The sequence below is a fragment of the Odontesthes bonariensis genome, chromosome 13 (genome assembly GCF_027942865.1).
Source record: "Odontesthes bonariensis isolate fOdoBon6 chromosome 13, fOdoBon6.hap1, whole genome shotgun sequence".
Classification (NCBI taxonomy): Eukaryota; Metazoa; Chordata; class Actinopteri; order Atheriniformes; family Atherinopsidae; genus Odontesthes; species Odontesthes bonariensis.
The window spans coordinates 29,073,329-29,100,402 of NC_134518.1; the positions used below are offsets into that span (position 1 = coordinate 29,073,329).

Below are 27,074 nucleotides of genomic sequence, written 5' to 3' on the forward strand. Positions count from 1 at the left end.
GCACTTTGTACCACTAGAGAGCATCAGAGGACTTTAAAGAGAAATAAATATTTGAGTGCTTTGTATTTGACATAGCTGAGTCTGTATTCCAGCAGGGGTTTGAAACTCTTTGTATGGACATATCAAAACAAATGAAGGTGTGTGGGAGTTCATTGCAATACTAATGTGAAGGAACAATAGGCAATAACTCACAAGGGAACTTAAATAATGCATTTCACTTTAGATTATTGGTGAGGGGAAGCAGTTTACCCAAAGGGAGTCTGATGAGGACATGCGATGATGTGGCTACACATGTCATAAAACATTTTAAATGAAAGAATCATAATAATATGTGAAGAATCCGCTGGATGCTTGAGCAGCGGTCAAAAGAAGAGCATTAAAACAACAGCATAAAACAATTTGTGGGCAAATGATTTTCTGCTCCCATTTGGTTTGAAATGCTGTTTGAAGTTTAAAATGGAAAATAGACCACTTTAAAATGAAGGGGTTGTATTCAGAATTATGCATTCCATCATCTGAACTCTTCTGTGCTTTGATGAATAACACTTTGCATGATCAGTGGGAACGTTGATCACAAACCGAATGCAATCTTTATTAAAAAAAAAAATTAACATTCACCCCAACGTGTGCACGTTATACGTGAGTATGACCCTCGCTGAGTAGATTGTTTTTAGGCAAATTTCTACATTTCAGGTTAATTACACTTAAAATTTCCTCTGCAACAATTCAGACTTCAGTTCAGAACAGCTTCGACTTCAAAGTGGAGCTGCATTTGTCTTCTTCGGCTTTGTAGCTCAGAGGGTGTATTTTCAATCATTAATGCAATTTGTGATGTTTATTTGTTATTCACATACTCGTACTATTCATGTATCACTACTTAGACTTTCTTTGATGATTTCCAAATTAGCTTCTGATTAATCCCACGCTTAACACATTTTTTTTTTTTAAATCTACTTGAAAATGGAAGAATTCATTTGAAAGTAAAAAAAAAAAACCCATAAAAGAACAATCCAATTCTTAAGAAAGAAAATAAAAAAGCAAAAGACCCCCAGGATAAATTGAATCCATTGAGTGCATTTAACAATTAAAAAGAAAAAAACCCACATACCGGGATCATGGAGGGGGTGCATGTTTGGGTCCTCTGTAACATTGTTTATGTAAGACAGGTTCATAAAATATTTGTGTTGATAAAATATACATTGGACAGAAAGCCAAGTCAAAAGGCATGATGCTCATTAAACATTAAATTTAGTGGAAGTAATAGTTGACTCGATGTAGTAGTTACACCACCACTTGTAAATACTTGTCACTACACGCACGAGTTTTAGTCGATTAAACCGAGCACCGTGAAGAAGCCCGACATCGGCCGCACTGCTGGGGAAGCAGCTTAAACTCAGGTATTCAAATGATATATAAGGATTTCAATTAAAACCAGCTGGGCTTTATTTATGTATAAACACAACATAAATTACTGTTAATGACTGGTACAGACATTTATTCAGATTCATTTAAAAAAAATGAAACAAACTAACCAAAAGAAAAAACAACAGCATGAAACCGTCAGATAATTTACAAAACGTGGTGTCCCTGTGATATCCAGACACATCTGTGCTGCTCCAAATCCCGCCCCTCAACAGTTTTTTTTTTTTTTTTTTTTTTTTACATTCCCTGTACTTTTTTTTTTTTTTTTTCGTCTTTTTTAGTTCCCCCACAATGAATACTGGGTATTTAAACAGCTTCTTTTATCCATTTAAAAGCATCTCAAAGAGAATAAGACATTTTGTTGTTTACAGTGCGAAATCTGGTATACATAGTGGTCGTTTGGTGAGGATATTTCAGACATCAGAAGTCTCTGATTTTAAAAACAAATATTTGCTCAAGAACACTGGTCGCTCTAGGACTGAGAACCCATGAGCCTGGTACTTCTAGAGAAGTGCAGATATGCATAATGTAAACATTTCCTCTGTTCTCACAACACTTGTTGAGCCAAACGTTTCTTGATGAAAACATAAAAAAAACAACATAAAACACCTAAATAAGCTCACCGTTTCCTCAAAGACACCACTGTTCCTCTGCCTTAGAGTCCAGAGTCCGAAAGGCTTGTGCTACAGAGGAACTGACCTGTAATTGCCATGTTAAGGCTTAGTGTAGTTGTACATTTATTCTGTAGTCTTTTGGCCACAATGCACAGCATTGCTTTTGACCCCCTTTCCCCCTTTCCCCCAATCTCTTTCACTTTCTTTCTCTCTTTTTAATTTACTTATTTTGTACAAAAACACAGCAACACTCGATGTACATATCAGCAACAATTGAAGACAGTTGCCTTGCATTTTGTCCATTATGCGTCTACCAAAACAAAGTCTCTTTGGCAGAAAATGCACCTTATATTGTTACCTTTTCCCAATTTCACTTTGCCGGAGAAAGTGGATGTTATTAGAGCTATCTGCTAGTTCTGGGTACTGCTCGATGGAAAGCACATAGTACCCATCGTATCCCAAAACTTTTCCACTACTCAGCAGCTGCCTCTTCTCCCCTTCTGTCCAGGGGCGGACTCCTTCCTCGCCATCTCGCACTCGTTGCTGCTCTCGGGCCCACGCACCAGCCAGGGCGCGCTGGCGTGCGAGCTCGACAACCCGCGCTTTTTCCTCATCCACCGTGGATCCATAGCGGATGTGGAAAGCGAGAGCACCGGCGCGAATCTCCACATCTGCAAAACGGCGAGTCCGACTATCCATGACTGTGGTCGACTGCGACACTGTCACGTTGACCCCATTCTCCAGAGTCTTGTGTCCACTGGTGAGGTGCAACGCAGCAAGGTCAGCATCTGGAAGGCCCGGCTTGACAAAGTAGTGAGTGTCTCGCCCTTCTATAGTGAAATGGAGGTCTTCCAGATAGAAGGCATTGTTGAGGATCGTTGCAACCTTGATACAGTCTTCACTTGCCACGTTGAGTGTGTGAGTGTGGACACTGCCCTTGTAGATGGCAAACATAACAGCTCTTCCAATGGGAGACATTGCAGCTGAGAACCACAGCCAAGACTTTTCACCTCTTCGACCTCGACTGAGATGGACCTCTGGCAGCCGCTCAAATGACAAGAGAGAGTGTGCTTGTCTGGTTACTTCCTGCTGGACCCCAGAGACAGACTGTAGGAAAAGTGCAGTGAAACGTTAACGCCTGAACATGGCATAACCCGACTCTCCAGGCCATTTAGAACCAGCTACTGCTCTGCTTCAGAGAGTTTTTCATCTCATTGAAGTTAATGGTGTTTTCAAGCTGTGTTCCCAAGCCCAAAGTATATAAATCCCCCATGACAAATTTTTGTGTAAAGCCCTTAGACCAAAGAAGCTTGGCATAAATAGCATCAAAAGACTGATTTAACTGTAGCAACACCAGAATATTACATATGAAATCAGATGTGTTCAATTGATAACTGAAGCAAAGCAGAGAAATTCTGAATCTTGCTTATTATTTGTTTATTGCTATCATGCAAATATGGACCAATTAAAGTTAATACACCTCTCCCAGTTAAAAAACCGAGGTACTAAGAAAACAATAGGAAAAGTTTTTTTTGGTTTTTTTTGCTGTCAGGCCCTCAGCACTGCCTAAAACGAGTCTTCTTTTGGCTGATTTTGGGTTCATAGTGTGGGAGAAAGATTCATTTTACCCACCGGCAGATCGTCCCAGAGCTGACTCTTCTTCAGTTCATAGGATGGCATGCTTAAGTCAAACTTTGGCACTGGAAACCCAGGAATGGTGTTGTGAAGATGAAAACCAAAGGTAACAAGCCAGCTGTTCACATCTGGAAATAAAAGGAAATTATAACAAAGACAAAAATGATCATTTGAACAGCTTTGGACCTAAACTTTTTTCAAATTTTGCTTTCCAGCGCATATTGAGATGCTCTTTTCAACACATTCACTTGAACATTGAGCATCTAACGTATTTTATAACTTTGAAACTTGTATTCAGGAAAAAGCTAATAAAACTCATGCATAAACAAGTAAGATTTGTTCAATTCTGAAATAGATAATCCTCTGTAATGACCAGCAATGAGAGGATTAGAGAGGATTAGATGATTTATTAATTACACTAAAGACTGAAAACTGAACATTGTTAAAACAAAACTGCCCAACATTAGCAGGCTCCAGCTTCTAATTGTCAATAATTAAACAACACAAAGTTAGGAAATGACAACAGAAATATAACTGAGGGCTTTTTCAGTACTTTATAAAATGTTCATTACTACCAACCCTACTAACTATCACCAATAGTACCAGAGGCTTCTTACCTGCAACATATTCTCTAACTTCATGGACTTTGCTGATGGGATTATTATTTCTAAACATGTACAAATTGAAAGGAGCTGGCTCTTTGCCAACGTTTTTCCATGTAGAGATATCTGGAACGGTCCACCTGCCAGACATGATATCGTAGTCCTGCTCCCCAAAGTGTAACAGTTTGGTCAGGGGGTCATACAGTCCTCCATGAAACCCAAGTACAAGCTGGAAGTCTGGGTTAGAGTCAAAGTAGATCTCGCCATATGCGGTGTACTGGAGCTGTTTGACCAGAAGCCCGTTGCTCGTGAAGACGGCCAAAGGTGTGCCCGTGTTATCACACGCGATGTAGAACTCTTCTCCACTGCTGATCTCCATAGCAAACAGGTGGCCTTGGAGATCATAGTAGAATGAGGTGATCTCTGAGCTGGAATGATTGTACACATGAGTTATCCTTGCAGGGTAGCTCAGGTCCGCATAGAAGTACTGCAGGTGGTGGCCCAAGCTGGTCTTGGTGGAGACCCTGCGGCCGAGTCCGTCGTAGCGATACTGAATAGTCCAGCCACTGCTTTTGCTGTAGACCCGCACCAGGAGTCCTTTCGAATTGTACTCAAAGATTTCCGCCCCCCTTTGACGTAGGAAACCGTCTTCGTCCATTCTATACTGGATGTCTCCAAGGCGGGTAATGCGATCTCTCAAGTCATAACGCAGAGGCAGAAGCCTGCCGCCGTTTCCTGCGTTTAGCAGGTGCAGGTTTCCATTAAGGTCGTAAGTGTAGCGCCACATAACTTTTTCATTCAAGTACACAGTCTGGAGCTGGCCATCCACATCATACTCGTAGCTGTACTTCGTGGTGTTGGCAAAGGGACCAATTTTGATTTCTCTCTTGGTGACCCTACCCACGTCATCGTACTGGAAAGTAATCCAGTACATAAGTGAACGGAATATCTCATACTGAATCTCCTTGATGCGTCCGTGTGCGTCAAAGTGCTTTGTGTATGTCATGACTGCAGTTGATATGATCTGATTTATGTCGTAGTAGATCACACCAAACTTTCCAAACTGCTCAATCTTTCCCGAGATGTCATCAAACTGGTAGAGGTCGATGGGAAGTGGTGTTTCGTTGATGACGCCTTGCACGCTGGTGACACGCAGGCTGCTGTCATACGTGTAATCAAAGCGAGCATTGACCATGCCATCCTCGCTGAAGCGGAAGATCTGCCGGTCCACCAGAGGACCCACTTGGCGATAACGAATGGAGCAGATGAAACCCTCATTCTGAAGGTTGACCGTCTTCAGCACCCCAGCTGTTTCATCATAGGTGAAGCTGACCCTCGTGCTGTCGTACAGCATCTCCGACAGCTTATTCTGCCGGCGGTACCTGTACAGGACTCTACGGCCTGTGCCGAGGTGAGCTACTCTCATTAGGAGGCCGTCTTCACTGTAGTCCACAGCTACTGAGGCATTGCTCTCCGGGGGGTGATAAAGGTTCCTGTAGTAACCCACTGAACGGATGGTCTGCATGGTGTAGCGGGCTACGCTTGGCATGGTGACAGCAGAAAGCCGGTCCAGAGAGTCAAACTCAAATATGTACTGGCGCTGACTGTGGAGAAGGAGAACCATGGACTAGAGGGAAAAGAGCAAAATAAGTGTTTTCTTGAATTACATAATATGTCTAGATAATATATGTGTCATGCAAGGCATGAGCATAGGCAAAGTGAAATTTCCTGTTTTGAGAAAAAGGAAAAACGGTGAATAAGGTAGCGTTGACTACAATATAACTGGTAGCTGTGGCTCAGAGAACTTTATACTGATAAATCAAAAGCACATTTAAAATATGTTCAACTCAAAGTCGAGCAATATTTACTTCCCAGCTCCTGGTGGCCAGATAGATCTGTTTGATTCATTTAGAGGATATGCAGTTAGGAGTGTGGTCTGTCACACAAAGGTTTAACACCCTTTCTGTAAAAATGTCATGGCCAGTCATCCGTTGCAACACCAAGGTTCCCTGTGCTCCCTGTGCTCCCTGAGCCCCTTGTGTTACTTATGTCAGTGTTGACATGGCCTCTCCAGGTCACGCAATGACAGGATGCAGCCAAGGGTGGCTGCGAAAATCTCTGCATGTTTTTTGTTGCTGAACATCCCCGTGCAATCTTAAAAACACTCTGCAAAGACAACTGAAGAATCGTATGTGGAAGAGATGGAGGGACTGATGCATCACAGGGCTGTCTCGTTTGTTTTTCGACATGTAACAGCAGAATGCAGCCATCAAAAGCTGTGTTAGTTTTGATTTCTGATCAAAGGGTTATCTAATCATTTCTGACCTGACGGTGTTCATCTGTGTGCACTATACCACTACCTTCGAATGCTTTCTCTAAGGATGTAAGTATAGTCTTAAACTGACCAAAAAGCTAACGTAAAGCTCTAGTGACAAACTTTGAAGTGCAGGATAGGAAAGGACTGTTAAATCTAAACCTCAACATCATAATTTTAACCTTGACTTTAAAATGTCAAGTTGATGGTCTACAATTATTATGCAAACTAAACTAAAAAAGCTGGATGTGGCTGTGCATTATAAGGCGTTATTAAAGTGCCTTAAACAAACCCTTCTAACAGACCATGTTAGACTGTAAATGAAGTAAACTAATTTCCAACTTTTTGAGAGTTTGGTAGTTTTGGCTGGCGTGATTTTATTTTGGGGTGTTTCAAGTTAAACGGGAAAGAAAAGGATTCATGAAAAAACAGGTCTTCTTATACTTATAGGTTTGCTGTACAACTCTTCTTAATCTTCACTTAAACTAATTTAAATCTTGTAAGAATAGATTTTTTTTTTGTGTTACTTATGTCAGTCAAGTTGAATGATTGAAAACGGATCGATTTGAAACAACAAAAGTGGGAGTAAAGCCATGAAAACTACTGGTTCTTTTAACAAGCAATGCAAAATTTGTTCAACCCACAGAATTAAATTGAGACCCAGCTGTACTAAATAAATTGAATTAACCCTTATAGATTACACTGACCCAACCCAAACACATATCGTCGTTTGAAGAGCTCACTATTGTATTGCATATTCAGTGAATACTACAATCAGTGCCTTACTACTAACGTGGTGGTTACCAGCACTGCTGTTTTAACCATCTTATGACCATTATTAACCCTAACATGCATCTGGAAAACAGTTGCATAATTAACCTTTATATCTTAAGGTTTTGAAGGTTGCTCATAAATTTGCAGTGAGCAGTGATTAGTGTGTTTACTAAATAAATTACATTTGACATTTCAGCAAATATGCTTTGCAAACCTGAGCTGGTGAATATAGCAAAACAAGCTTCTTCAGGGTGACCTCGGCTACAGTTCATGGGAAGGTCCAGATTCACCTTGTGGTGATAAAGACTAGCCTGCTGCACAATTTATCTTACACATTATTTCCTCTGGTCATGCTATTTTCTCACCTGCTCAAGGTAGGTGTAACTCCAAATCTTCCCATCTGCAAACACCCTGGAAATCAGGCGGCCTTGGGTATCATATTCAAGTCTCTCAGTGGTGGGACCTCTCTGCAGGGCACTGATTTGCCCGCTGCTTGTGCGGCTCACATTTACTGGCAGTAGCTTACTGCTGGGCACCCATAGGACTGGGTGGCCTGCGGTGTCGTATATAATCTTTAAGAGGAACTTCCTGTGGTCATCGTAAATCTTCTCTGTCCTCAGGGTGCGATCATAATCCACAGAGAGAATATTTCGTCCGTTCACCTGTGGGAAAGATTTAATGATGGGTTAGACAAAAAAAAAAAAGAAAAGAAAAAATCCTTCAGCTGTTCTGATTTGTAGCAATGATACTATTGATTTAAAGCAAACAAACCAAAACAAATCAGTAACAGAACATACAGATGTTGAAAACTTTTATTGTTACCGTTATGTTTAGATATCTTTCCTACTGCGTTCATAGAGATCCGCACTTCAGTTGTCTCAGAGATTAATGCCCCCTTGATGAGGCTCATTAAACTTAGAGACACTCTGGCAGTTGCTCAGGTATACTTAAATAAAAAGCTCCCAAATTTAGTGGTGACAAAAACTACCATGAGGCAAAGTAACCACCCAAGTTAGGTTCAGGAAGTCCCAGGTATCATAAATCTGCATCAGTCTAGGAAGGAGGAGTAAGAAGAGGTGGAGTTATGTAAAGTATTAAAATATTGATGACCTTCTAAATTAAGGTAATTGTTGTGACTGAGAAATTTAAACTAAAGGCACAAAATACAGAAATTTCAAGGTTAGAATTACAGAGACGTAAGCACATGGCAGTTTTTGGCCAGTTTGATCTGGATTTTAAAACGAAGAACTAATTTACTTAGATTATTAATTCATGAAACACATCGCTGTGGTTAGTAAGGTTACAGGATTAGTATTTTCTTGCCTTAAAAATATGTTGTTTGGTTACTCAAAAACATGGATTTATCATTCATTAATGGGGCCATCACAGAAGTGAAAGTCCAACAAATGAGCTCCGTCCTATTACCGATCCTCGCTTTTCAACTTCACTCTTATAATAAGCCGGGTGACCCTTCTCCAAGAAAGTCACGGCGTTTATGATTCCCCCAAATCATTTAAGATTTTGATTATTCAGATCACAAGACAGTTTCCCACTCTGTCTCTTCCAGTTCAAGTTCCTCTTAAATGAATCAGAGCGCGGGGACGCAGTAGAGATCTTGTTTATATTTTCATTTGCGTGGAAAAATTGCAGTAATGAAATGTGTTCATTAACATTCATTTCCAGGGGTGTTTTGAGGTCATGCAATGATTGGAATCATAAAATTGTTTGTTTTCCTGATGATCATGACCATTCAACCTTGGTTTTTAGCCATGACATCTGTTTACTTCTTTTAAAAACATCACAAACAGTAGATGATGACATCTATCCATCTAACTAAATACTTTATTAATTCACAAAGGGAAATTATATTGCTGCTGTAGAAATAGTTATTTTCATAGATAGATTCTAAAATCATAAAATAAAAATCAGCTGACAATTAAAAAGTGTAGCAGAGATGCCTTCAGCATCGATGGGTTTGGGTGTTGTTTTTGCAGCTAAACCGATGACAACATTGACTGGTAACACAGGTGAACTCTCTCTATAGACAACTGGGGTGGAGAGACCCTCCTTCACTCCTGTGACATCTCCAGGATTACACCATCGTATTTGAATTGCCCCCATTGGGGGATGGATAGTATTTTTCTATTCTATTCTAGCTGTTGTTAACAAGCTCTGTAATCCCCCTCCTTCACTGTTACCTCTGTCTGTAGTCTCTGTCTGACCATATAGTCTTGAAGCAACATGGAGAAGTGTTAGTTGTTCATGCTGCCGGGTCTTGGTGAAAAATAGCATTGCTTTCTTGATACTCCTACTGCGTCTTCATCAGGGCTCCAAGATTGTCCAATTTATCTGCCAACAATCTCGCAGCTCTGTGATGATCGGCACAATAAATTGTTGAACTTTTCCCTCCTTTTCTCTTCATTTTTTGTTTCTACATTGTTGACATCTCCTCTTCAATTCATCTGTATTTGGGATCCAATTCCAGCCAACATAGGCTTTGGAAAGCTCAAACAACTCCTCCAACATGCAAGCAACATTCCTGTTGCCATGGTTATGCATCATAACAAATGTGAAACGGTGGCAGTGTAACCAGGACAAATCTTTCCAGCAGCACAGCATCCAAACCAGTGTGGAAAAATGTGCTTCCACAGAAAAATATCTCATTAGAAAAAAATATTGCAGAGCCACTGCAGCAGGCTGCCAACATTCTAGATTTAGTTTAACCTTTCATCTCATCTCCACCCTCATTTGAAACGTGTTGCTTGGCTCAACATGTGATGAGTTTGTCCTCGCTTTATTTTAATTGGATTTAAATGATTGGTCAAGAACCGCATTCTCTCTAACTTTTTTTGTTAAGTGTGTCATAGGCGTGACTCATCGTGTGTGATGTGCCATCAAGGGGAATAAAAAAAACAAACAAAAAAAAAGAGACCCGGACATACCCTCAGCTTGCGTCCAAACACGATAACTTTTCCTCTGGCTTGTTCTTTGCGGAAACGCCACTCAACCAAGTTCTGTCCACTCTCCCCTGGCAGACTCATGTTTCGCCTGGCGACCGTCGGGTTGGCAGCTCCTGCCAGGATGTGGGGCTCTGTCTGGTAATGGGTGTCCATCCCGTTGGCATAGGTAATCCTCAGCGAGTTGTCAAAGCCCACTTGATAGCTACTTCTACACTGGTCTGTTTATAGTCAACACAAAGTGAAAATTAAAACATGGGAAAAGATAATTACACTCTGGAACTAACATGGCTGACAGTCTCCTGGGGTGACTATGACTTGTATGTAATTCAGCTTAAAGTCTTTGTTATTTGAAATCTGATAACTTCCAGGTGAAAGGAAAGAACATGAATGATGTAAAGAAATAAATTGACCATATGACTGTGGCAGAGAGTGGAAACCACTTAGTACGGAGGTTGATGCGTCTCCCTGACTCTGACACCCCAACCCAGACTCCCAGAGAGTAATCATTTACACTGTCGTCTGTCAGACCCCCTGAGTTGTAATGATACACGACTTAAGCCTGGTTTATAGTCGGTAACGCAAGACGCAACGCAAGCCCTTGCGCGGTTGCAAGCCCCCCCTTGCGTGCTTGCGTGTGTCACCTCAATTTTCTAAACTTTACGCAAGACGCAAGCACAAGCCACTGGCTGTGTTCAAAACCGCCTACTACTTGAAAACGGCATACTCATCGATCTGACAGTATGCAGAGCGTTTACACACAGTGCACTTCACTCCTGTCCGAGCCCAAATCAGCCAGCCTGAAAAGCTGATTTCCCTTAAGCTATAAACTCTGTAAATATATAACTTTAGCAACATTTGAAACATTTTCAGGCGAGAAAGTAGTCGTTTAGACCCCCAAGGTGTTGAAAATCTGACAAAATACCGGCTATTTACAAGAAGAAGAAGCATGAATCCACTCGAAGAGGTCCTGGCGGTGAATTTGCTTTCATCATAGTAGGCTTGTCATTGAAAAAACCCGCTACTCCACCTACTGTCCTGGCGGTGAATCGCCACGCAGCACACGCAAGCGCCGACAAAGCAAAATGAAGTATAAACGTCTCGAGCCATTAACATACGCGCAAGACGCAAGCGCAAGGGCAGTTAAAAGAAGTATAACTCAGCCTTTAGGCTTACTCAACATTGCCCCGCCGACCCCTGAAACAATGACAAATAACAACTGTTCTTGTGGGGAAGATGAGCAGCGAGGGCTTACCCTGAGCCAGAGTGTAGAAGGCACGAATGGTCGAGGTATTCGTTGTGATGCTGATTTCCTCCTCTGTCAAGGAGCTTTCAATATCCACCGTCAGAGCACTGTTCATCTCTGTGTACAAGTTATTCACCATTCCAGTGGGGAACGTCACATTCATTAGCCGGCCTTCGCTGTCATAGCTGTTTGACAAAAAGAAATGACAAAGCATTGATATGTATGAGGGCTCTCAGCGCTACAATGCATTCAATTATCAGCTCTTTGAATGAGACCACTGACTCTCTTGTAATTAAAATGTCACATTTCCTATCCCGGATATGTTCCATTTCCAGAGCATAAGAAGAGGGATGTTTGTTAGGAAAACTAAATAAATAAACACTAAAGCACAATTGTTGAGTGACACATCTCATCAGCTATCACTTTCGTAGAAAAATAATTTTGTAGACTTGGAATGAATTCAGTTATTTGGATGATTGATGTGTCATAATCGCAAGTGGCGGCTTGGCTTTTTTAGTTATAGTGAGGATATCATCCATGGTATAATGTGATATGACAGGGAATAACACAAGGGGGGGGGATCAATCACTGAGGCCAACGATAGTGAGATTATAATAGAAAGTGCTGGTGTCTTATCAGAATGGATCAGTTGATCATTTTACCATTATCTACGCTCACTTTAAAAACGAACAGCAACATGCTGAAACACTAGTCAAGTAAAAACTAAAAAGACAAATATAAGACGTACTTTATGGACAGTGAATTATTGAAGCCTAACTAGTCTATTTGACAGATTTGAGGCAAATTTTATAATTAGATTTCAATTAAATGTGCACCCTGGAGCAGTTTGCAGGTAAGTATTATTACCATAAATAGGGTAAACCTGCGCTGCTGTGGGACCAGAAGGAACGCGTATATATTCTGACACAGATGTAGAAAACCTTCTGTTGTATTTGTGCGTATGACTTTAGGTTTAGATTAAAACGGCAGTGTATGAGCAGTATTAATAGTAATAATAGATAATTAGCTCAAAAAAAACTTTGTAAACTAAATATTTCAATCACAAGACTGTTAAAACTGCCTTCTAATCCCTCAGAAGCAGACGGTACTCTTTTGCCCCCTAACCATCACATAAGTATACACAGTTTGTATTAGTATGCACAAAGTAGGAGGTGTATTTTAATTTGCACTGTGGGCTGTTTCCAAAATCAGAGGGTATAAACGAGTTGAAATCTAAATCAATCAGACTTTGGCAAATGATGTAAACAGTTCCACAGAATGATCTTGCCAATATTAATTTTACTTACTCGTAGAAAGTTGTCCAGCCAATCTCCGAGGTCTTTGTGGCCAGCAGACCATTATTACCATGGTAAGTGAGAAGCACCAGCTCCTGGCCCTGCGTCGTGAGAGTTTTCAGTCCACCATTGGTGCCCATAGTCAACCAGATCACCTGGTTGTCAGGGGCCACGATGCGTACCGGCATGCGATTAGGATCCCTTCGGATTCTTAGAGTGTTGCCGCTGCTGTCAGTGACGGCCGTGATGTCATTCTCTGTGCTGTAGCTGAAGGTGTATTTCAAGTCGCCTGTGAGCAGGCTAGCAGTGTGTTGGTGTGTACCATTGCTGTCAAACGTATACAGCTCCTGGGCATCCGGGGAGGCCACCTCATATGCATTGGCACTGGAAGTCAAAGTTGGCCCGTTTCTAGAGATGGCCCGGATTCTGATGTTCCCTAGGTCAGCCACGTAGAGCGTTCCATCTGGAGCTGCCACTAAAGAAGATGGAGCATTGAACCTTGCATCTTTGGCATAGCCATCTCCTGTCTGGTAGCAGTCGCAATTGGCATCATTCTTGCAGTCGCAGTCGGAGGGAACTCCGGCCAAATGTGTTATCTCGCCATCCACGGAAACCTTGCGGATCCTACTCATCTTTCTCTCATCTGTTTCTGCTATATAGATGGCACCATGGTACGTTATGGCAATGGAAACAGCAGACTCTAGTGGGGTTAACTGTGCCCTTTGACCACTGGCTACACCACGCTCCAGTCCCGCCAGTGGGCAGTGGATAGGTCGGCCAGCAGCAATGCTCACTTGACCGTTCTCTGTGATGCGCAGCACTATGTTGTTGTCAAGCACATACAGGGAGTTGTCCATAGGGCTGACTGCTAGATCTGTGGGCCACTCCAAAATCACCTGAAATACAGGACATTAATTGGTTACAAACCTGCCATCCTGGAGATTTTCAAGCCCATAATATTGTTGTTAAGACGCTTTCCTCAGTTATTCTATGATAAATAAAACATTGTTCTATGCATTTTATGCACTTTTGGATGTGACTAGAAGTCATAGTCTGTACACATGGCCAAATGAATGCCTTTTGAACATGTACAGACTGAATTTCAAAAGTGGAAGATGTTGCTGTGTCAAGATTGAAAGAAGAGGAAGAGAGACATACAAACCCTGGTCCCTTTCTCACCTCAACACAGCTTGCTGTGAATGGCAGATTGTCAATGAGTGACAGAAATGGTCTTGCACAGAAGCATGTAATCCATTGTGATCAGGGGAGGGCATATCTACAGCATCTGACAAGCAATTCTGATAGAGTATACTGGCCTCTTTAATAGAGCTATTGGGCTATGATTAAAGTGAGTCAGGCAACAATGTAGTAATGGAAAATACCATATGCAATTCAAGAAGCCATAAATACACAATGGTCTAGATAAAGAACATATTTGTATATTGATTTATACAGTGCAGAACGACAAAGCCCTGCTCCCTTTCAAGCTTACTCCATTTTCAGTCGTCTTATGCAGACCATGTGTTTTCCCATAGATGAGGCTTTCTAACTGTTCGAACTGCTGAAATATCCTTTTTGGGTTGTGGATGCATATTCTAAGAAAAGTTCAATCTACTTGTATGATTGTCACTCATACTGTTAGTATGTAAGATGTGAAATATATTCAGTGATTTTAAAGGAGAGCTTAATAGATATGTCTTTTTTTTAAATATATGAGCTCATTATTTATCTCGTGTTGATACCATGGACTATTTGAAACAGACAAACTCTCCTCACAACAACATGCGCTCTATCTATTGGCCGACAGGGGGCAACTCCTGTGGTTTTAGGAGAATTCTTTGAGATGCTTAATCTTCTTACTGATTTGTGACCTATTTCAAGAATCAAAATTCTTATGTTATCAATTACAGTCCCACTTGGAGTGAATTTAAACGATAAACAAGAGAAAGCTTTAGGGCAGAGATATATTGTGACTGACAAGCCGCTGACCCACTAAGCCTTTAAATGTGTCCACAATCACAGTGGCCACGTCAATCTATTTCCTACATTCTACAGTTGATACTTTTAATCCTTGCATATTTTAACTTTCTGCTAGTGCCGATCTATCAGCTTGAAGGACAAGTCTGGCCACGCTATGACATCCTGCGACAGATTTCAAACTAAGTAGCCAGTGTGACTTAGCTCCCAATATAGCTCGCAAAAGAACACTGAGCATGCACTTAACACATTCCATCTCCAGTCACGCTGTATGAGCTGGTGCAGTAATCGGCGAGAGAAAAATGACATACTGTAGGTTGACCAATGACAGACAGCAAATTAGACCAAAATTGCAAAAAAAAAAAAAAGTCTCACAGGAGTGATGGGAGAATTATTCGCATCTTGAAAAATAATAAGTATGAGCCAAAGTTATAGTCCAGGCCAGCCATAACAGACTGCTTGTCTGAAATATGTCAGTGAATAAAAAGCTTATTTGTAACAGCACAAATGACTGGTGTGGCCTTCAGATATAAAACCATGTCATTAAAACTGCCAAAACACTCCTGAATTGTTCTTTTCCACTGAGTGATTAATAATAAAACAAAAATGCCTTTAAGGCTGCTGCTAGTTAAACTGCAATGAGCCAGTTCTGGAGCTCGGATGCCCAAGGATCAAAACCTCGCCAAAAACCATGTCTTTATTGCCTTGTGCCAAATGACTTGGTTAATTAGCAAAAAAGTGACAAGCCTAATCCTTTGTCTTAATGTTCTCTCATGTTTACCCCCTTCATGTTTACCACCCACGCACATACACAAACTGTTTGCATTCTCTTCTATTAACTTGAAAAATACTCATATATTGCCAACAGCAGACCATAATTTGATTTTGTATTCCTATTATTATTTCATCCCTAAATAAGAGACAGTTTGTGAAACCTCTGTGGGGCTCGTTTGCTATTGACTGGGGTCATTTTTATCTACTTTTTTTTGTTAGCTGATCTGCATTAATACACAAGCACTGTAATTATAATTTAAACAGGTTAGCTAAAACGGCAGCACTTTTGACTTGCACACACATTGTTGACGTGGGAGTACCTGAGGCAATTACATTCTCAACAGCAAAAGCAGTAAACAGATCATGGTGTGAAAGCATACATATTGATGTGATAAAAGCCCTTCTTTTGGTATTCTTTTTCATTTTTATGCATCTTAAATCAGATCTCAAAACTCTTACGGAGCAAAGTGAGGCTGGATATTAATGTTGAAGCACAGAAAACTGCACCTGTATTTTGGAAAAAGAGTCACAATATTAGAATCCTTTTACCCATTGCATCCCGACAGGACCCTGCTTTTATGTCTCACCTCACTGTCAATTTCTTTTGGACAAAGCTGGCCGTGGTCAGGTTCTGCCAGAGAAATGGTTTTATTTGCAGCAAGCCTGTTATCATGTGCAGCGTGAGTGTCCACAATCTTGAGCGTTCCTGGTCAAAAACTACACATGAATTTATCTCCAGCTACATGGGCTACCGCTACCTTCCATTTCATCAGCTTTGACCTGAAAACGCATCACGTTTTGCACTTCGTGTTCTCGCTTCCTGCAAAAATCTCATCCTCATTGCATATTTCAACCCGTGTACAGGCAGGGAAAGCGCTCTGCTTTCGTTGGCTTAAGAGGTTAAAAAACATTTTCTACATCTTGGGCTTCTTCACATCTTCGCAACTCGTACTGTTAATGTTGTAGGATTTTGTGTTTATGTCACGGTTTCATTGAGTAAGATCAATTAAATTGACTTTTTTAAAATTCATAATTTACTTATTCCATAAATGCTCATCAAGATTAAAATTCTGCTGCTTAGAGTTCTCCGTGCATGATAGAGAGCAGCAACCACATGAAACAGATCAGACAAAGTAGCTCAGATGGTCAGAATGAAACAAAAACTGAACTTTAAGATAATAAATTATATTTCCTGCAGGAATCAATTCACTGAACACATTCATGAAAAAATTAGATGGAGCCTAAGGGGCAATTAAAACCATGAGCAGAAACTGCTTTAATTTGATGGAATAACATATGAATTAAACTCAAACTTCCAGATACTAAAATGCTATCAAATATTTGTAACCAGAAAAGAGCAAAGGGTTTCTGCAGCAATTATTTAAATTCTCAGAAACAGCTTTTGGTATTCCAGCAACAAGCATAAAAACTATTCCCAACGAGTTTGGATACTTCTTTTAATAACAGAGTCTCTGAGGTGAAATAAATAATCAGAATAATGATAATAAAATCCAATAAAATCCCCCTGCCTGTGTTGTTGTTGCTTGAAAACCATTTGTTATCCTGCATATAACCGTATAAGGGGTATAAGTTTGTGTGAGTCTGTGCAGTAGCACAACAAAGCATGTCGCTGATGAGTGACCAAGCTGAGACAGGGTTAGAGGGCTGGGGGCACAAGGTGGCACTGTAACACACTCTGCAAAAGCATTCTGCCCATGTTACCGGCTGTCTGGCACTATTTTATTTAAGTCACCTGATTGATGTCCATGCTGCTGTCACAGGTCAGAGGACGAGCCGATGTCAGGTCATTGGAACCAAGGAAAGTGGAGACGATACCATTTTGGTCCACTTTTCTGATTGTGGTGCCATCTACAAAATAGATCAGCCCGTTCTTGTCCACGGCGATCCCTGTTGAAAACGGGTAGGAGGGAGAAATGAGAAAAGAGGGGAAAACAAAGGGGGGGAAAAAAAGAGCTTACAATGACAGGGAAACATGGGAGATGTGCCACATCTCTGCTTGCATGACTCGGTGGACAGAACAGGATGGATACATGTGTCAAGCTCGCCTTCCCATTATTCAGGTCACTGCAAAAAGCACAGACATCAATAATGCACAAGCTGCTTTTCTGGTATTAAATAATTTCTTAGGCAGAAGTGGGAAAGGCTGTATTCATACGGTATATATGCACTTGTCTCGTCTTGTAACCCCATGTCTAAAAACGACCTCGGGAGGTGGGGGTGTCAATAAGTGGTGCTTTGTGGAGAATTTTTTACTTCTGTAATCATCAACAATCCAACAGGCCATTAGAGGAATAAATAACCATGGGAATGGAAATGACAGTGTCTGACAGTTTTACATGAGGGAGGTGAAAGACAAACAGTTGCCTTGGTGACAAGTGTGGACGAAATTGTCTCAGTGATTGAGTGCTAGCGCAGACTTCTAGGTTGCAGCCTTGCCAGTTTGGAGTTGCAATAATCGTATGTCCCAAACTGGGGAAATACATTAACAGGACGTGGCAGCTTCCACATCACTCCCTTTGTCACCATGCTGCTTAATAGCGATCAACACCGATGGGAATTCAGCCATACCTCACAAGCAGGGAGGCTGTTTTTCATTCTCCACATTGAACTTAACATGCTGTGGTCTGAGGTTTAATTTCAGACTGACAGCAGTATTACTCTTTAGTTTTTAAAGGAATTACAATGTTATAAATGTGCTATAACTTTACTCTTACCTCCAGAGAATTAATTTTTCAATGAAGTCTTTAAAAGCCTCTATGGAAGGTTAGTGGTTTGGTTTGACCTGTGGCTAGGTCTGCACAAGATTGCTTTCTGCTAAAACATTGACGAGCCGTGGGAGCTTGCGGGTGCTGGCTATCTGACAGCCTGAGATTCTCAGACAGATGAAATGTGTCACATTTGAGCAGAGTTCAGCAAATGTCTGAGAAGAGCAAATAAAAAAAAATAAAAAAAGGAGCCATCTGCTGTTTCTTCTCCGGTCCGGGCTTCCACCCACTCCATCATTAGAGTCGTCTCCACAGATCGTCTTCACTCAAGCCTTTATCGCTTAGCTGAAGTCTGGCGGTTGGCACTCAGTGAACAGCAACAAGCGTAAAACAATTCATCACGGCCTTTAATTTCAGAGGAATTTATGGAAAAGTCTGGGTAGCAGTTACTTTACTGCGAGCTTTAAAAGCCTGGAGGCTCAACTCTCAGAAGAGTGGTTTGTTCAACAAAACACCAATAAAAAAAGAATTAAACTTAAGAATTATGTGATTTTTAAAAAAAAATATGAATATGCAACATGCAACACAAGTATTGCTTTACATTTCTTTCAGGTTACAGCTTTATTATTGGGAGCCGTGCATGGTTTTAATTTCCAAAGAATCTGGATTTCTTTTTGTGTATGCAAACCTGTTGGCTTTTAATTTTAACATCAAAACCAGGACCAAAATGAATTCATTCTAAGGAGGAAGCCATTAGATGCCACAAAGCCCAAAGCACACATAAATTTCAATCTATCAGGTGCCACTCATGTATGAGAAACCCATCACCGCGTTCCACCCCTCCATTTGAGCACAACATCTTCATTAGTTTTAAATAATACCTTTGGGTCCTGTGAGGGATGCCTCTGGAGCTTTTCCTCCATCGCCACAGTGGTTCTCATCAAAGGGCAGACAGTGTTCACCAGTTCCTGCAACCACCTCTGCGTTCGCCTGCAGGTCCTTGGTTCCGCTCAGAGTCTTTGGTCGGTAGATCCGCCGGGAGTTTGTGTCAGATACATAGAGCTGGCCGGTAACAGGATCAGTTGCCAGATAATACCGGTGTGCTGGGTTGTTGCTGCATGCGAGATGACAACTCGGTTATATATCGCAGTAGCGGACAATGATTTTACTGAATAGCTCTTTTCTTACTGTCCTTTAATGGTGCAGTTTTACACCTAAAAAGTCAGATCTACCATCTGGAGAGGACAAACAAAACAAGACAAAAATGAAGAGAGTAATACAATTAAAAAAAAGATGTAGGAATCTTTGATTGGGTAGATTCTGAAGGATTGTCCAGATTGTCTTCCAAAACATTGTAGGTGATGAAAGATTGTGAGAGTAAAAAAAAAAAAAGAACAAATAAAAGTAAATCCTTCCCAACTATCACACATTTCCTTAAAGTAAACATATTCTGCTTATCTCCTGCTCTTTATTCTGTTTTTTTTTTTTAAAAGGAAAAAAAAATCCATATTTATCGCACATTGACTGGTTTGTTGCATGTTAGTTAAGCTTCCTGCCATGAAAGAGGAATAAATGGTCTCTTAAGACCCCCCTCCCCTCCCAAAAAGTGCACTTTATTCTGATTGGCCAGCTTCCAGAATCCTGCCGCCAGACAGCACTCGATGCTCGTAAGCATAGCTTCAACCTTCATCTGGTTTGGAAGTTCAAAAAGCTTAATTCCAAAGCCCAGGTCCAAGGCTTGAATGGTTGATATTGTGCCCGTATTTAAACATCATGCACCCCCAGTGGGACAACAAGCTCAGGGGGGCACCAGTCTTAAATTCCAAAATACAATCCCTTGTTTTATTGATTCTTTTAAAAAAAAAAAATTAAAAAAAAAAAAAGTTTTTAAAAGGGTGGATTTGAATCTAATGTGGAATATTAGATGTATGTGGGGTAAAAGCGGTTTTAGTCTCTCAGTTATCAGCCATATATAAGAAAATAAAATCTACCTCTGTCCCTTTTTAACGGGTGTTTGTGTCAGAAACGTGTTAAAATGCAGACGGATGTGGAAATCCTCTGCGAGCTTAAACAGAAGTCAGCGCAGTGAGTGAAATGTTGCCGAAAGACTTAGTAGTAGTATTAATTTTTCTGAGGGAGTTCATTAGATTCCTTTACTACTCCTTAATCTGACAGTAATGTGTACATACATGTAGCGAGACGATCGCAGTCTGACTTAAATAGCATAAAGACATCTTTCATCAGCACAGAAAGGAATGATAATTAAACAAAATAAATAAAATTGAATAAAACTTAAACCGGAAACAGTGTTATAAGGACTCTTAAAATCTTTTTCTTTTAAATAACTTTGCCCCGCTTAACAAGAACCATTGGCAATGTAATAACATACAACAGAAAGAAAAGCATATGTCCGCTTTACGTATTATGAATTAGTTTGCCACTGTACATTGAATTTGAAAGGAGAAAAATGAATACAAACACTCATTCTTTGTTTTCAAGCTGTCATTAAGCTGTAATTTCCTGAAACACGCATCATGAAATGCTAATTAAGAGAAACTTTGTTGTTGTGCAACGGCTGCTTAAAAAACAAACCCTATTATCGACTTCCAATTAAGAGCAACATTGTCATGTGCATAGATAATGAACTGAAGGGGAAATAATTATTCCTATATTTATGTTGTGTATAGACAGTGGGAAGAATTTCCATAGCAGGGGAAAATGTTAGAGCACTTTTAGGATGGAAAAAGTGGAAACAGAAGGTTGCAAAGATGGAAGTTAAACTAAATTTAACCGGATACCACCACAGTGGGGTTCCAGTTTGCAAAGCCAAAATGACAACTTGTGTGCCAGATCATTTCATTTATTATCAGTCTCCCGTGAGGTGAAGCCTCTGGAAATGACAGAAATGCCTGGCTTCTGTTAACAAAGTGTGACAATTAATGGCATCTGGTTTTCCTCTTTACATGATTTAACTGTCAAAGAAAAGATTAGAGTACAAATATAGCAAGGATTAAGACTCTTAAGATATTACGACTCATGTCTGTTATCGCCTCTGTTCGCAGTCATAAAGTGTACCAACTAATTTATAATTGTGTTTGACATTGGATTTCAACAAACTTGAGATATTTAAAAACAATTGAATTAAGGCAGAATCAATGCATAGCAGGTGCTTAAATATAATTAAAGAGCTCAAAACAGAAGCAGTTAAAATGAAAAACAAGCTCGTTTTACAGTACAGTCGTAAACACGGCTCTCTGGTTGTACTCGAGCTTAATGGTATCTCACTCAATAGTGGTTGCCTCTGGAAGTGGATAATGTGATGGCAAAATAAATGTGGCAATGAAACATCTATGTAAAATGATAAAGATGGAGTCATAAAACCTGACAGCCATTATGAGTCAAAGTAAATGTTCAAAATAGGTGGTCTGCTATCAAGTTCCTATAAACTATTCAGCAAGTCAAACATTAGTAGCTCCTTCCTTTACAGTCAACCTGCAGGGGGTGGACATAATAAATGAGACACCTGGTCTGGTATTTTATTGTCCAATGAAACAGTCATGCAATAAATATTAGTTTTGGGAAGCTTCTCGTGTTGAAACAGATGTATGTTGTGAAGGGATTTTAATTTGGTCTTTATATTACCTTCAGACAGCTCTTTGTGAGTCAAATAAATTCAAACAACTGCCACCTGACTACTTTTTTTTTATGAAGTTCCCTGCATCTTTTAAAACATCTTCACAGCTAAACCACAACTGTCACAGGTGCAAATGGATGTGCCAGTCAACTCCAGGTCAGACAGCCACACTCACTGTGTTGGGTGCAGGCGTTGCCTTGCAGAGATTCAGATGCCTCTGACAGATCAACTATGGATCACCTGAAGACGTGGATTAGATATGTTTTTGGGCAACGTAGGCTGTAACTATGTGCCGGGCAAAGTGCATGTGGCACCGTGGCAGGGAGTTGCCACCGATAAGCAACGAGACGTGCAAATCATAAGCAGCATGTCATTGCCAAACTCTGTAGTTTGTAACTAGTAGACCTACTGTAACCATACATTTGTAGATCCTAACCATTTGCAGGTGAGAGTACAATAAAATCCAAGGAATTATGAGAGGTAGAGAAGTAAAAACGATTGAGAAAAACACTGCATAGGACGGGTCTTATTCTAGCGATCTTTTGCATGAGGGTAAGTGAATCGACATCTTCTGCAATCCCTTCCTTCTCCCTTTCAAATGTTCGTGGTCAACATGTATGGAGACGTATGACGTTGATATGCTGACAAATCAAAGCTATACTTGCATCAGTGAGGCAGCACGGTAGGAAAAACAAAGTAACTGTAAAATTGTTGCACCGTGGATCAACGTAGCTATATCACATTCAATCATGAGATCAGGTTGGACTGATGCAGAATTCAGCAGCTTTCGAGACAAAAAGCTGCTATGCGTCACTCTCAGTCCATGCTCCCTTCATCGGCTTCATTTTGATGCCCATATTAAGTTGAACACCTTACCGCAAGCCTTCAGGATTCATAAATGAGTCATAACACAGTTTTTGTCTATTCCGTAAATGTTATGGCACGCACCCTTTTTTTTCTTCTTTCTGACGTGTTTCTAATGACCTGGAATTCCGAATCCACCACATAAATCAGACAAATTAGAAACAAAAGTCCCTAATCTATGGTCCTATCATCTGGACACCACACCAGAGGCATTGCCTTCACAGTCAGCATCATAAAGTTTCTGCAGTTTACTATCTGGAGCACCTCTGGCACTTGTCATGTTAATGACTAGGAAAAGCTAATTGCCACCAAGATGCATCTTCATTTGATACAATACTGCTGCTGTAATCATGAATACAAAACAGTTGTGTGAGCCCCTCTGGATGAGAACATCTGCCAAACACCATCACTGGAAATGTAATTGTAAGCTTCACAATGATACTGTTGACTGGGAGTTTATCCCATGTAGGCGTTTCTTTGTATTTCTGCATAATTTTCCAGATATGTGAAGGATCCTATTGCATGTTTTATACTTCGACAATAATCCAGATGCACTAATTGCAAATGCCTTTGCCCTTTCTTCTTGTTTAGATGTAATCAAGCCATCATTGATTTGATATAATTACACATTATGATTATTGCTGCAGAAATGACTGTAAAAGGGAGAAGACACATATTTACAAAGACAATGATGTGCAGAGAGGACATAATCAAAAATGGACTAAGATCATATACCTACCTGTGTCTAAAGTCTTTATTTCTATGACAGGATACAGACGAAGCAGGAAAAGAAGAAAGAAAACACAGAAAGTGAAACATCTTGAACGGATACTTTAACTTTTCATTTGTAAAGGCTTTTATTTTCCCCATTTGTTTTGGCACTTGAATTGCATACATTCTTGAGTAGTTGTGTTGCTAAACACCCTTTATCATTCATGTTTCCTCTCACTGAAAGTCTGTGAAACAAAATAATAAAAAAAATCAAACTAAAAGCCTTTTCTTCACAGAGTCTCTTGAATGCATCCTCTGAAAGTCAAAGCCGTCCCCTTGAAGACAGTTTGTTTGGCAGACAGCGTAGAGGTGGGATTACAGCAGAGTTACAACCCACAGAGAGGAAAACATGTCCTCCTGTGTTCTTCAAGCGCCTTCCTGTATTACCACTGCTATTCTCAATTTGACCACTCATATTGAAATATTGATTCTGCCACTTGCTACAGTGACCACTGAGGCTAGAATATACAACACAGACTTAACGCTTGCAGCAGCCAAAAGAGGGTCAGGGGATTCCATTCGTGCAAGATGGGATAACAGATATGAAGAGCCCTGCACTGATGCCACTATATTTTATACACAAACTAGCTCATTGTGATCATGCTAGTTGAAATCTGTTTTGCAAATTGCCCATCAACTGCAAAGAGGATTTCTCCTTTTAATTTCAGACTAAATTCAATAAAGCTAACACAAGTTCTCAGTGTGGTGCTTCGTGCTCGTCTCCTTTAAACACAGTAAAAGAGTTGCTTCGAGTCATAACCCATTTTTTAAACTATTATTTATCTAGTAAAAGGTTGCTTAGCATGCATGCATGCTGTTTTACAGCAGCACCCTGCTTCTCATCCGCGCTGCTACACACTTTCCAGAATGAGAACTGCAGTGGCAGATGCCTGTGCAGGTGCATCCACAGGTTTCTGGGACGGGTGAGAATGTTTTGTCTACCAATCTAGATTTTACCTGAACTACCACCCTTGCGATCCTAACTCATTAACTTACAAAAAACACCACTTGATGTTTAACTACCTGCCAACAGTGTGGTGACCCCCATCCCTTTAAAGCAGTTTCATGTGTTTGTCATGTATGTGTTTCATGGAAGATGATGGCCCAATGTACATTTAATTAACATCTGCCACTTTGAAATAAGCCAACTGGCCGAATCAGAGTCATTGCAGAGACAAGCCAACTTGGCATGAGGGTGTAAATCATCCCAATTACACGCTGAAGACAGGATGTCTTTCCTAATTATGGAGATGGATAGGGAGAAGATTTCATATTTCTATGGGGAGGGGGGAAGATGTGTGCAAATTAAAGTCTGAACACCATGCCATTTTAGTTTCCCCTCCTCTTCCGTGACTTAATATAGAAATGAAAAGCGAGAACTTTACTGTGTTTTCATTTTTGGGGTCAGCCAGAGTGTCTTGCAGCCCCCCCCCCTCGCTTTTATTTTCTTATAATCCACATTCAATCTGCATAATTTTGAAGAATTTATACACAAAAATGTCTATAAAGAACTCCAAAGGCTGAAACTTAATTTCCGAAGTTAATTTAATTTTTTGAGGGGTGGGGGCAGAAAACACTCTGCGCAGTGTCGCTTTATTTTTCTTTAATTGCCAAATTAGGTGTAACATTTCACTTAAAATAATCCCATTATGGCTTTGCTCCTACCTGAGCTCCATGATACTTGTCACATTTCCAGATGGATAAATGCGGCGGATGAAGTTGAAATCTCCAACGTAGAGACTTCCATCGATACCCCATGCCAGAGCCACCGGCGCCAGCAACTTGTTGCCTTGAGCCTGTCCGTTACAGCTGGGGCACGAGATGCTCCTGCGCCGCCCGTTGCCCATCACAGTGGAAATCACAGGTGGCTGGAGAGAGATGAACTGGTTCTCCCCGTTACCTTTGTAAAGAATGCCTGAGGAATAAAACGGCAGTATTTGTTTTTGGAGGTGTGGAAACATGACTGAGCAGATAACTGGGCTGTATTTAAGCAGAGCATCTCAGGAAAGCGTGTCCATGGACATAGACTCATCAAAATAGAACAGCAACATATGACCTATGAAAATCTATTGGCTGGCAGGTTAGGTAAATACGCTTAATTCTTTTTTTTGTTGCAGAAGATTGTCAGCTGAATGAATTCGACGTTCATTTGAGTCTAGTTCAGAACTGGAGCAAAGAGGTGATTATTGCAGAATAAGGGCAGCATGGTGGGATAGTGGTTTGCACTGTTGCCTCACAGGAAGAAGGCACTTGATTCAAAGCTTGTGGCCCTTTTAACATGGAGTCTGCGTGTTCCCCTTGTGCCTGTGTGGCTTTTTCCTGGGTGTACCAGTTTTCTACCAAAATCCAGGGTTAGGGTTAGGGTTAGGTTAAGGAATGGGTGTTATCTTTAGTGATTGGCTGTCCGTCTCTCTGTATTAGCATTGAGATGGACTGGCCATCTGTCCTAGGTGTAACCACACCTCTTGCCTAATGCCAGCCACCTGCGAACCTCACACAGAATAAAGAAGATATAGAAAATTAATGAGCATATTTGCATTTAGCTATAATTAGAACAAGGCGTTGATTTTATGAAAATGATCAGTATTTTGCCTTTTTTCCTGTATCTTTGATTCACTAATCACCTGATGTCTTTAGCATAACACATCAGAATTTGTCAGAGAGGTAATATCTCTTGGCAAGAGAGTATTGAGAATATTTTCTTCATTTAGAATTGTGAACCCTTCGTCTGTCAGCCTATCGGTGAAAAGGTGAGAAATTAATTTTAGATCAGTTCTGTGTATGCTATCTTAATTAATGCTCGGATAATGATCTGTTTTAAATCGGGAGTGGAGGCAGCACACAAGCAACCCAGTGACCATCAATTTAACTGATTTATCCCAACACAGCAGAGCTACAGCACTGTCCCACTGGATTCCTGCAAATCCTCCATAAATACAACGTACATTTGATGTAAAATTATGTTCTTTTAACTTCACAAGGAGCATTTTTTCCCCAAGTCACAGAGAGGCAGTACACATAAATACAGAGCTGTGCACGTCCCCTTAATTAATTAATTTAAATAAAGTATTTTTGAATTGAATAATGGTCCATACGTTTCACAGAGGACTAACAGAATGTGGTGAGTCACAACAGATTAATATTTTAACAAGAAGCAGATATAACTGGCTTTTTAGGGGAGGGGTAAGGATATAGTGGGACTCTCTTCAAAGGGGGGAAAAACACACATCAAAGGAAAGAAGTGCATGCTGGGAGCTCTTAATTATTCACATCCAGCAACTTGTGTGAATTCAGTCTGCCTCTGTCCTAATTAGAGGATCTATGACACCACTGAATGGCCACATAATGCTGTTCTCCCACAGCACTGAGCCGTAAGCCATCATAGCCCTGGGTGCATGTGAAATCAAGCATGCAGACGTGTGGCTTCTCCCCTCTCTGATTAGTTCCTTTCATTGATTTAACTGATTGA

General features: G+C 40.6%; 1 protein-coding gene across 6 annotated transcripts in view; it reads right to left on the minus strand.

The window, feature by feature from the left end:
• Positions 1 to 1,419: 1,419 nt before the first annotated feature.
• The window catches only part of LOC142397988 (teneurin-3), a 142,365-nt gene continuing 116,710 nt past the window's right edge, over positions 1,420 to 27,074 (minus strand). For 4 of the 6 annotated variants that reach the window (XM_075481871.1, XM_075481867.1, XM_075481866.1 and 1 more), the window contains 11 exons: positions 25,271 to 25,520; positions 23,574 to 23,594; positions 19,218 to 19,450; positions 17,364 to 17,518; positions 12,872 to 13,755; positions 11,574 to 11,749; positions 10,304 to 10,539; positions 7,727 to 8,023; positions 4,289 to 5,900; positions 3,669 to 3,799; positions 1,420 to 3,143 (listed from right to left, as the gene is read on the minus strand). In XM_075481871.1, coding sequence (XP_075337986.1) covers positions 2,391 to 3,143; positions 3,669 to 3,799; positions 4,289 to 5,900; positions 7,727 to 8,023; positions 10,304 to 10,539; positions 11,574 to 11,749; positions 12,872 to 13,755; positions 17,364 to 17,518; positions 19,218 to 19,450; positions 23,574 to 23,594; positions 25,271 to 25,520 — 4,748 coding nt within the window. In that variant the 3' untranslated portion in view covers positions 1,420 to 2,390. The remainder of the gene's footprint in view (positions 3,144 to 3,668; positions 3,800 to 4,288; positions 5,901 to 7,726; positions 8,024 to 10,303; positions 10,540 to 11,573; positions 11,750 to 12,871; positions 13,756 to 17,363; positions 17,519 to 19,217; positions 19,451 to 23,573; positions 23,595 to 25,270; positions 25,521 to 27,074) is intronic. The other 2 variants (XM_075481868.1, XM_075481865.1) reach the window with 1 other exon arrangement.